General features: G+C 39.2%; 1 protein-coding gene across 1 annotated transcript in view; it reads right to left on the bottom strand.

The window, feature by feature from the left end:
• The window catches only part of LOC101857157 (galactocerebrosidase), a 30,537-nt gene extending 20,354 nt beyond the window's left edge, over positions 1-10,183 (bottom strand). The window contains exons 1-9 of the mRNA XM_005089448.1: positions 10,105-10,183; positions 8,968-9,125; positions 8,445-8,513; positions 7,648-7,711; positions 7,063-7,151; positions 5,791-5,955; positions 4,887-4,925; positions 4,586-4,713; positions 528-645 (exon numbers count right to left, since the gene is read on the bottom strand). Of these exons, the coding sequence (XP_005089505.1) occupies positions 528-645; positions 4,586-4,713; positions 4,887-4,925; positions 5,791-5,955; positions 7,063-7,151; positions 7,648-7,711; positions 8,445-8,513; positions 8,968-9,105 (810 nt within the window). The 5' untranslated portion in view covers positions 9,106-9,125; positions 10,105-10,183. The remainder of the gene's footprint in view (positions 1-527; positions 646-4,585; positions 4,714-4,886; positions 4,926-5,790; positions 5,956-7,062; positions 7,152-7,647; positions 7,712-8,444; positions 8,514-8,967; positions 9,126-10,104) is intronic.
• Between the last annotated feature and the right edge of the window lie 2,270 nt (positions 10,184-12,453).

The following is a 12,453-nucleotide window of genomic DNA, read 5'->3' as shown; positions in this document are numbered from 1 at the left end:
GCCGGGCTGAATACATTTAACATGTTTGTATGCTGATTTCATTTGCTTCTTTTCAGTCAGGGGTAGACATTTGCACTGATTGTAAGACAGCAAGAAACACATGAAACAATAAATGCTTATAATACATGTGTCCACTTGTTTTATGAAAATTATGCAAATGCATGTTGAGTATTATACATATGGTGTCATCTGTTGGCCAACACCCCCTCCCCTAATTTCCATCCGTCTCCATCTTCACAAAGAAAAAAAATATTTTTCAACTATTTTTCATTGTAATCTATTTACAGTTCAAAAAGCAAATCTCATATCTAACTGACTTTAAGTTTTGTCACCTTACTCATACTCATTCATTTTGGACCCTATCAGCCCGTCAGCAAAACCTCCAAATACAATAAAGTGCCAAAACCTGTAATTTAAAAAATCATGCTCATTTCCATGATCACCAAGAAGGCAGCAACATACAAAATCAAATATAAGACGCGGCCGAACAGTGAAAACATCTAAGCTACGACGAACAAAACAGTTACCCGTGCCCAGCATCCTCCACCAACGTCATCATTGAAAGTGCTATAATCTTCCGAGGCCCACAATTGTTTCCCTGTGTATACAGCGTCCGGATCAGAAAGAGTGCCTGGGTAGTGACACCTGTCAAGAAACCATGCAGCATTTTTACAGTGACATAGATGACTTTGAATTCAAAATGCCCAGCTGTGAAAATGTTTACTTTTCTTGACAGGCAGTCCACCCCCATTACTGACAAGCAGCATGAAAGAACACAAATACTCCCAGGGCATAAAAAATACAAATTAATTAGAAAATGGATAAGGCTAGAGAGTTTAACAAAACATTAAAGGTTTTAAGATAAACATACACTTCAGTGAATGATGAGTGACAGAAAGACATTTTTCGTTTTCATTCTATTTTCATGCCCCTTCAAAGAGTCCGCACCTATAGTTTTACTATGGGGGAGCAAAGAATACACCTGCCGTGATACTCCTTGTCGTAAGAGGCGACTAAACATGCAAAGGTCTGGTCGCCCGAAAAGTGCCAGTTTGCGGAGGGCCAACTACACAGCGGACAAAGCCGAAAGGACTCTTCTGACCCGAAACCTTCTCTGTCGAACAAGTCTCTCCGGATTGCGTTGTGGAATGTTCGCACCTTGTATGAAGCAGGAAAGAGTTCTCAAGTAGTACAAGAGATGAAGAGATACAGGCTGCGCATACTAGGAGTCAGCATAACACACTGGATACAGTCTGGACAGAAGCAGCTCAGTTCAGAGGAACAAGTATTGTATTCTGGGAGGGAAGACAAGTACCATGCGGAAGGAGTAGGAATCCTTTTGAGTAAGCATGCCCAGAAGTCACTTAGAGGATAGGAACCACACGGGGAAAGGATCATCTTGGCTTCATTCACTATAAGGAGCAAGAGCATCAACATGCATATAGTCCAAATCTACGCCCCAACAAATGATGCTTCGGAGGAAGACAAGTATGCCTTTTACAGCCAGCTCCAGGGGGTCATCGACAAACTACCAAGGAAGGATGTCAACATCATAATGGGAGATGTCAATGCCAAGATTGGCCAGGACAATGTAGGGTATGAAAGAATTATGGGACAACATGGCTTGGGACAAATGAATGAGAACGGTGAGCGATTTGCAAATCTATGTGCTTTCAACAGTTTTGTCATTGGAGGCTCTGTTTTTCCCCACAAGAGGATTCACAAGGCCACATGGGTTTCGTCAGATGGAGTGGCGGAGAACCAGATAGATCATTTTTGTATCTCTCGTAGGTTCAGGCGTTCACTGGAAGATGTCAAAGTACAGAGAGGAGCAGATGTTGGATCGGATCATCATCTGCTGTTGGCAAAACTCAAGCTTCGACTCAAAAAGCACGGAACCAGCACAGGAATGAAAAGAACGAAGTTCCAAGTAAGTCTCTTGGACGGACACAAAAAAGAAGAGTTTCAGCTGCAGCTGAGGAACAGATTTCAACCTCAGGCTGATCTTGGCGGAGAGGACACAGGGGTGGATACACACTGGACCAAGGTCAAAGAAGTCTTTACATCAACCTGTCAAGAAGTACTCGGTGTGAAGAAATAGGAGCACAAGGAATGGATTAGCCAACACTCATTGGATTTAATTAGGATTAGAAGACAGCTGAAGACAGATGAGAATGCAAGTAGAACAAGAAGATCAAGAGCGGATGCATAGGAGCAGTACAGGACAACAGCTAAAGATGTCAAGAAATCACTAAGAAAAGACAAGGAGGAATTCATGAACAGGCTGGTAGAGAAGGCAGAGGAAGCAGCTGTAGGAGGGAACATGCGAATCCTTTACCCGACCACAAGGACACTTGCTGGAAAATACGGGAAACCTGAGGTAGCAAGACCAAGGGGGGGAAACCATTTTTGGAAAGGAAGCTCAGTCTAAACGATGGGTAAAGCATTTCAACAGTCTCCTGAACAGACTACCACCGAGTAACCCACCAAACATCCTGCCAGTAAGAAATGAGTTACCAATTTGCTGTGATGCTCCTTCAATACAAGAGATTCTGGATGCCATTAAGAAGCTGAAAAAAGGTAAAGCGGCCGGTCCTGACCAGATTCCATCTGAAGCCCTAAAAATAGATGCCAATGTGATGGCGGACATCCTCCTCCCACTGTTTACCAGGATCTCGAAAGAGAGCAAGTTTCCAAAGGATTAGAAAGAAGGGCACCTCGTGAAACTTCCCAAAAAAAGGGGGATTTCAGAAACTGCAGCAACTACAGAGAGATCACTCTTCTTTCAATACCAGGTAAGGTCTTCAACAAAATCATTCTTGAGAGAATCAAGACAGCAACGGATCCAAGACAACGGGATGAACAGGCTGGTTTTCAGAAAAATCGCTAAACCACCGACCTGATTGCCACGCTGAAGATTATTGTGGAAGAGTCCCTGGAGTGGAACTCCCAGCTGATCATCAACTTCCTTGACTATGAGAAGGCTTTTGACAGTATAGACCGAGCAACACTAAGGAAGATAATGAGACACCACGGAATCCCACAGAAGTTGGTGAACCTCATCAAGAGCATGCACGAAGGGACAAGTTGCAGGGTTGTACATGATGGCCAGCTCACTGACAGCTTTGACATCAAGACTGGTGTGAGACAGGGATGTTTGTTATCACCGTTCATCTTCATATTGGCAGTTGATTGGTTAATGAAGGAAACCACCAGAGAACACAGATATGGTATACAGTGGACACCAAGGACACAGTTGGACGATCTGGATTTTGCAGACGACTTGGCGCTTCTGTCGCACACCCAGGAACAGATGCAAGCAAGGACTTAAGTATTAAACAGCCTATCAGAGTCTGTTGGATTGAGGATCCACCCTGGAAAGTCAAAGGTCCTAAGGACAGATGCACAACAAAAGGAGCAGGTCACAATAGAAGAAAAGGCACTAGAAAACGTAGAATCCTTCTGCTATCTTGAGAGTATAATTGACAGAGAGGGAGGAGCAGGTGCTGAAATAAAGTTCCGCATTGGAAAAACACAGGCTGCTTTCATATCTTTGGATAGGATTTGGAAGACTAGAGATATATCTCACTTCGAACAAAGCTGAGGATTTTCAATTCAAATGTGAAGTCAGTCCTGTTGTATGGATGTGAGAATGGAACGCATCACAGACTTGCATAAAGAGGATCCAGGTTTTCTTGAACATGTGTCTAAGAAAGTTACTGAGGATCAGATGGACAGACAGGGTCACCAATGTGGAAAGGTTAAGGAAAACAAGGCAGTTCCCAGTCAGAGATGAGGTAGGAAGAAGGTGGTGGCGATGGATTGGACATACTCTCAGGAAGTCAGGCAGCTGCATAACAAAGAAAGTTTAGGATTGGAACCCACAGGGTAAGAGATCAAGGAGAAGACCACGTGGAACCTGGAGAAGAATCACAGAAATCGAAGTACAGAAAAGTGGGAAGACATGGAATAACATCAAGAGGCTAATCCAGGATAGAGAAAGGTGGAAAGTGTTTGTCCATGGCCTATACCCTGGTGCAGGGAGAGAAAGGCAATGACGATGATCAAAGAGTCCCTATCATTCAAAGGTACCGAGTTCGAATCCGAGTAACGACGGAAACATTTTCTTCTCTAAAATTTTCTCCTTTCACCTCCTTTCCTGCTCTCTAGCAATGATATGTTGTCTGCTTTCGTCTCCTCTTTCTGTCCCCTACCCCTCACCTCCTTTGCCCCCTCTTCTGGGCTCCTGACTATTTCTGCAGCCTTTCTACTGCTACTCCTTGGCTCCTTCTTACTGCTGTCTTTCAGCCACAACCCTGATCTTCTGGTAGGAAAGATCTACACCTAGCCATCTCGCACAAAGGCGAAAAATCTCAGAGGGCCCTCGTTAAAGATCCCTTGGTGGTCTAAAAGAGTAGGCTTCTGCCACCACCTGAGCAAAGTTCAAAATTTCCTACCAACTGAAAAAGCTTAAGGTGTCCTGCGTGCTCATATGACCTTAATGCAGTTGCGAGCGCAGTAAAACACTTACCAAAAAAAAATAAAAAAAGAGTAGAAAAGCAATGCCCATTTGCATTCTACATACCCAATAGCATGAACTATTTTGGCCAGTTCAGGATCCGCTTGAATGTCAGTTGCAATCTCCCACTCTTCATCAGCAGCAATAACAAGCGTGTTTTGGAATCCTCGTGCATCCAAGGTTGCGCGCAGTGCCTGTAGTAAGTATTACAACAAATAAATATACAAAGCACTGCTTTCAATGTTACAGCCAAAAAGTTGAAAATACAATTACATTTTTATCAGAATTATATCAAAGGATGGACATCACTTAATTCAGTTTATTTAGATGGAAGTAATTATCAAAGGATGAAAGTTTAAACACTTACCTTAATGTAACCAATGTCATATGGCCGTTCATTCCAGATCTAGGAAGAAAAATTGTTAAAACATTAAATGATTAAGCCTTTAAATGTTAAAACATTTCAGTGCAAATAAAAAGTACTGCCATCAAACAACAGCGTCGTAGACTACAAAGATATGCTTTGAGCTTGACCATTTATAAGAGGTTGTAAGTTGGGTTGGGCAGAGATACCAAAATCATCTAACAAAGAAACATAAATTTACAAGCACTTGCAATAAATGTATGTTTTCATAGACAGTGACAATATACAATACAAATAAAGCTTTTGTATAAAAATATATGCTTTACTTTTTGTTCAAGGTCCTGTAATAAATGTTTCAAGATGAATCAAACGCTCGTCAATTTTGGGGCATATGGAGCTATTTTGGTATTATCTGACAGCTTGTCCATTAGCCTTGCTTTTGATGAAAAAAATATCCATTTATCTTGGATACAAGTAAAGATATTGGCGATTGAAGGTGGGGTCGCCTGGTTTCAGAGGTAACATTAGCAAGAAAATGGCCGCAAAGTTGAGCTATTTCCTTAGCTTGAGAGTCCTTGAGAACTGAAAATTTACATTTTTTATGCCTTAAATAAACATTTTTCAGTAAAATGCACACAGAAATGAGTTTTTTAAAGGGCAAGAAAGGTGTTGCGCCAAAAAAACAAGAATTCGATAAAAATTCCCAAACCTGGGGAAAAATGTCAGTTTCTTGACTTTCATTATTTTGACGAGCATTTGATTTCACCACTCTGCCCTACAAATGTGTAATCAAACTAAGATTATCCACTTCCACATGCTGTTTGAAATTATTGCAACTCTCTTTAACTTGTTCTCAAGGTATCTTAATACAGCATACTCAAAACCTAAAGTAATCAAAACAACTCACCCCGACATAATCAATGGTTAAATTATGGTACACTTTAGCACCATTGATCCACCTGACAATGTAGTCGGCTGTCATACTGACATTGACATATGGTGAGTGGGTACCTTGTCCAATCCAGCCCGGAAAACCCCAAGGTAAGCCATAGAGTTTAATGTTGGGATTTCTCTGCAACATTAATGAAACATGTTCAAAACCCAAACATTTAGAGACTTGCAATTAATTAAAGAGTACTATAAGCATGATTTTGGTACTTCAGTTCCACTCTATCAATCATGTAAACCTTTTGGCACTTTTTCCGTAGTTCCCACCCCGCAATTGTTATTCGCCGGTTTTGGCCCTAAGAGAAGTTGGGTTTCAGGGGGCTTGCCCCCCTGACCTAATAAAAATATGGTAGGGGGCTGCCCCTCCTGAATTTTACCATAATTTGATGTTTTGCAGTTGTTAGCTTTGATATCTTAGCTCGCCACGGATCAAAAGTATAGATCTTAGATGTAGATATCTAGGCTCAAATAAGTGAGGTGGGAACTACTGAAAAAGCGCCAATTTTTTTTTCACACTTGCCATTTTTGCCCGGATCCAGAGATCTAGGAATAGAAGCTTAGCAGCTCAATGTGCGCACAGCTGACATGACAGAGACATTAATATTTCTATTCTTGCTGCCATACATCAAAGCAGCTTTTGTAAAGTAAACATTCATCTATTTTTCATTCAAATTTCACTTACAGGGAGAGTCAAAATTATGTCAACACTGGTATGGGAACAAAAAAGTCACAGACATCGATGAACTCAAGGATAGAATACAATGTGTTTATCAAGTATTACCCGCAAACTGTGTGTACATCAATGCACTAAATTGTTCTTTTGACCACTGGTTTGAGTGCATTGATCATGATGGTGACCAGGTTGAGACTGTTCAGTAAATTCTGAATAAAAGATTTCTCTCTTACTAATATTAACATAATTTTGACTCACCCTGTAAACTCACAGAATTACTGTCCTAAACAAAGAGTGGATCTCTGAAATAACTATCGTACCCGGTACATGTACCTTTAATTAAAAAAACCAAAGCCTGCTTTGTAGTGTTTGTGGAATCAATAGTACCACACTATTTCTCACATGACATGTTTCGCAGGTTCTTTCTTAGCATACCAACAACAGAATACATGACACTCTTTCTTGAATGACTAACTCAAGATCTTTTACTTTTTTCATTTACATAATCACAGGAACAGTTTTGAGAGCTTATTTTGATTATATATATCAAATACAAACCTTTTTGGCTTCTTTCATGAGCCACCATTCATAGCCTCTCTGGTAATTTTCATCCCAGCTGTTGTGCATATGGGATGCCTCGGTGCCATCTGACCATGCAACATAAAATAAATGTGTTAAAACAATCATTGTCATAACAGAAAGATAATGGTCTCTACACTGATTTTGATCTGAATTGTAAGGTGCTGGAAGGTGAACAATCACAGGACAAAACAAAAGGGTCCAGATGCCAAACCTTGTTTCAAAGAATTTATAAACATTTCCCCCCATGTCAATTAAAAAACATCAGCAAAACAAACATCAGAGACAGAAGCACCTGGACACAAGTGTTTTTGATTAAAGACAGGTTTATATATATATATATATATATACATCCAGAAAGGGCAGGTAAAGAATTGTGAATTTAAAACTGTTTGAAGGTGCATTTGTATTATACACATACAAACAGTGTATGGAACATGTAACTATAATATGTTTTACACATATTATTTATGCCAATGTACACAAATTCATCCGCATGAATAAACAAAATAATCTTTTAATCTAAAGGAGAAGCAACTAAATTGAGATTTATGAAGAACTTACCAGTACTCTGGACATCTCCTCCAATTTCTACTTTAAGAATGTGAAGAGAAGCTCCGAAGTTTGGCTGTAGATTTTAAAATAATATATTTTTTGTCACAAATAATGCACAATCAACAAAGTAAATACTGGTATGAAAACAAAATTTCTGTGACAGTATTAACCCACCAATATATTCTCCTGAGAATATAGGTGAAACTCACTGTCTTTTGTGAGTTATCGTATAAGAATTTGATCCCCTGTCAAACGAATGCATTAACTCTCGTCTGCCTGACACTCTGCAGTGAGAGGTGCACAAAATGACAGATGGATTTATTTAAGTTAAGAAAATTAAACAAATCAGATTGAGGAGGGGAGGAAACAAAATTATGATTTCATGTCATATATTCATTGATGAAAACAGCAAATGGCTAAAAAGGTGGAAATAATATTGCTGGACCACCCAATACATTAATAAAGCAAAGGATATATATATATACGTGACTTTCTTCGGAAGGGAAAAAGCACACCAAAAAGAAATATAAACAAAGACATGGGTGTTGGGGGTGGGAGGTTTGCACCAAGGCTACAAAGCTACAATTATTATAAAGGCAAACAAGACTAGACAACGGAATCTTGCTTAATGTTGGCAACATATAATACTGACAGGCTTCAGAGATTTTCTTCAAGACTTACATACATGTGTAACAGTACAGGAATACTATAACTCTCATTTGTCATTTTGCTCAAGCAACAGCTGTAAAATGTCAATTTGTTCCATGGGGACAAGAAAAGAATTAAGTAGCAATAGTAAAAAATACCTTGAACAGATAATCAAGAATCTGGTCACGCTGTTCTTGTGGGTAGTTGACAAGTAGCTTTGAGGTAGCCTTAAAAGGAGCAAAAAGAAAAAAATCGAGGCAAATCAATTAATTGTAAAGCATGGTACTGTTAATCAAATCACTTGATCATTAGGCACTATTATAGTAGTTGCTCATTTTCACAAAATACAAGAGGAGTGACCCTTCAAACAGCTAATATAATAGAGCTTGATTCCAGATGCAAATTTTTCTTAAAGATACATATTATAAAAAACTCTCATCTGGGCATACTATTTAAAAAATCTGAATAATTATATATCGTTGCCCTTGTGATAAGACTGGCTAACGCCAGCGGAGTAAATTTTACAAGAGAAGCAAAAAACTTATTTGGTTTCATCATGCAGCAACCTGGCGACCAGCGGGTTGTTTGGCTTTATTTATGTTTTAGGGACATCTCTTCTCCTGTCAAAGACTGTCATTATGTAAGGTCTATCTGACAAGCAGTATTACTAAAAATACTTACACCACCGCCACTTAGACCTCCAATTCCATCAAACTGGCGCTCCATTCCAGGAGTGTCATCAAACACAATGGACTGTGAATAGGCTCCACAGACTGCAGCACACACCACAGCAACCAGAGTTGGAAAGTGCATTGCCATGATGAAGATGTCAATCCTTTCTGTTTGAAAAAAGAAAGAAAGAAAGACAAAAATCATAAACATGAAATAAACTTACTTTAATTTAACTGATTTGGGGAGCATATTCATTAATTCAAATGTAATATATAATTAATTGATATAACAAGTCCTCCACTCTCGAATTCATGGCTCTGTAAGCTTCTCTAGTAAAATTGTAAGATTGTTCAGGGTCGTTTATCAAGATATTCAAAGAACTGCGTCCGTAAAAGCTTGACATGATGTGTAACTCAAAATCTTTTCCGTCAAATTTCTCAAAACTAGGTAGCCTACTGAGCAGATGGAACTTTGTAAATCTGAGGTAGCAAAAAATATAATGATGAGCAGCAGAGATCATGAGCGACTGTGCTTTGACTCCAGAACTGAAATCCAATTATAAGACTACAAATCATTGCATTTAATTTTCAGAGTTAGAGATCTCGAAATTAAAGAAAACCCCACTGGCATGCAAAACAGAGTTCCCCTGATTTAAATCACTGACAATAAAACATTATAGTCAATGTAACGATTAAGCTGCGCAACACTGGATACACACCGTCCACATTACTAATTTAGGGAAGCATGAGAGTTTGTCATTGGCCCATCACAGGCCTCGACTGTGCCCTGCATGATGGAAGTTATCACTGCCACTCTAAAAAAAGAGTATATTAATGACTGATTGATTGTATGAATTAAATTTTATTTTTCAATTGTTTTTAACGAAAGAACATTCATTGTTGAAATTTTACAGAGTAATTTACATTTGCTTTGATTTGCATACAAAAAGGAAGAAATATTGAACAACACAAGCCGAATTGACATTTTAGAGGGACTATCTCTACTCCGCAAATTTGAAGGTGGAAAATAAAAAAACTTAAGTTACAACTACAAGGTTTAAGTTCTGCAATTATGACTGTCATCTATACTCAAATACTTAAATGAAACTGTGACAAACTTGGCAGCCTCCCCTACTTCAGAACTTACATGGAAGATCGCTGCAAGGTCTGAGGGGGGTGTTAGCCAGCAACACTGCAGTCTGATCGCATCAACTCACATCAACGTCTTCGGTCGAGTTGTGCAAATACACCTTATTTATAGCAACTTTTCAAGGTCTCCAACAGTTGAATTGGGGTGTGTGCAGCAAGCTTTTCCTTAGAGGTCAGATATGTGAAGATAGCAAACACTCGACCGCCGAGACTTATATCATAATGGTATGTCAGTAGGCTATTAAAAAAACAAACAACGCATCGTGAAAAGCAAGACTGTGATACAAACATAATTTTATCAATGCGGATGATAATATGGTCTCAAGATTATTAACTATTACAGTCTATGTTTTGTAACTGTTCTGCCTCCGAGCCAGAAAGTTGAGAAAGACCACGTCTCCTAGTTTTGGCCTGTCTAAAACACACACTTCACTCACACACACACACACACACACACACACACACACACACACACACACACACACACACACACACACACACATACACACAAATATACCGTATGTTCAAAGGAAACCTAGTATTTTCATCCTCTGGAAAAATTGTCCCCTTTTTATTTCTCCAGCAATGAATACTGAACAATTACAGTACATGTATTTAGGCTACTTACTCTCTCCCTATTCCGTCTGGTACATTCGGAGAGGTGATTGCCTCATCCCTAACGTGCCTCTGTAACTTCCAGTTAGTGTGCCTCTTTTTCTTTTTCCAGCTGGTCTCAAATACCTTGTCTGATAGGGCTATCTTGTCTTCGGCATTCTTAAGACATGTCCTAAATATCTCCATCTTCTCCCTTTTTTATGGTTGTGTCGATATCTTCAATTCCAGCTCTTTCCAACACTTCATTATTTTTAATAAATTCTAACATATATACAGCAGTTAACAACTATTCCACTGGGAAAAAAATGCGACAGCTGTCCAGATTCTTGTGATCTCAATAATTCACTGATATAGTACATGTGTACTTCCCATTCTCTGAAGCCTATGTAGTTTGTGTGTGTGTGTGTGTGTGTGTGTGTGTGTGTGTGTGTGTGTGTGTGTGTGTGTGTGTGTGTGTGTGTGTGTGTGTGTTTGCTTAGATCTAGAGCCTTTTGTATGTTACTACAAGATCAAGTTTGTTTGCCCTTCAAGACATGTAAAGAACTGACTCCCTCTGGCCTGTTTTATTTATTTATTTATTTATTTTTTTTTGGGGGGGGGGGGGGGGCGCAGCACTGTCTCTTCTTCTGATCTTCTCTTTGGTTCAAGGTACTGTTGTTTAGCTTTCCTTTTATGGGATGTCTTTGGAAGGCTAGTGTGGAAAGCTTATGCGCAGGCTCTGTCCGTGTTTATTAAGGCAAGCCTTTTCTGTTTTCTTCTTTCACGTTAAAATACTTGGAATTAAGAAAGAGTAAATAAGTGGTGAACTGATTTGAGCAGAAGCACTGTGACATCTCGTCCAGCGAGAGATCTACACCAACTAGGCCTATAGCATGGAGCATTATGACTCTGACCACCAGCTGTTCCTCCTTGAGTGGTTCTCTATTCTTCATAGTCTTCATATTCTCCTTTCTTCTAAGCTTGGATCCTGGTATCCAAGTTTCATTTTTTTTTTAGTTATCATGAAAGTGATACTGAAGTCGAACTAATTAATTTAAATGTGTTGAGCGCCTGACAGGCTGCTAATCTCTCTCGATTATAACAGTTTCTAGTGCATTTTTAAGTTATTCATATAGTGGATTTTTATACTGTATCAGTGTATTCGTCATTTGACAGTGTATGTGGTGATGTAGGATTTGTACAAAAACAATCAGTATTCTCAACGAAATTATCAGTTTTCAATTCGCCATGGTTGACTTGGTATTTTTCTATGGGACATTTTTTCTTCTTCTGGGGTCTACACTCCGTGTACCCTCGAACGTCTATAACAAAGAATTTTTTTTCTCCTGAGTGTCTCGTGAAAACTGTTCTCCGAGTCGTTTCCAACTCTGTGCTCGGGAACAAGTGTGTGAATGTACGTGTGTTTCTCTCAGCTCTTGTTCGTGTGTTAAACCAGTAAAGTGGAAAAAACGAGAAGAAAGAAAAGAGGTGTACGACTAAAACCAAAAACAATCCATGTGGTGTTTAGTAAGCCCTATATATGATTTAGAAAATTCGTGCGTCAGCAGCAGACCAAAAAAACAGAATTAACTTTAACAATTTGGTCAAAGTCGACTGTCGAAACTTTTTGAAAGAAGTAATACAAAATGTCAGAGTAGCTTGCTTTAACACCAGGTCATGCCGCAATAAAGCGGCCGAGTTAAATGATTTAAATATTGAAATGAACCTTTATATTTTATGTATGACAGAATCA

This window comes from Aplysia californica, unplaced genomic scaffold (assembly GCF_000002075.1).
Source record: "Aplysia californica isolate F4 #8 unplaced genomic scaffold, AplCal3.0 scaffold00006, whole genome shotgun sequence".
NCBI lineage: Eukaryota > Metazoa > Mollusca > Gastropoda > Aplysiida > Aplysiidae > Aplysia > Aplysia californica.
The sequence above is the reverse complement of the archived record's forward strand: the minus strand, read 5'-3'. Positions and strand labels throughout refer to the sequence as shown.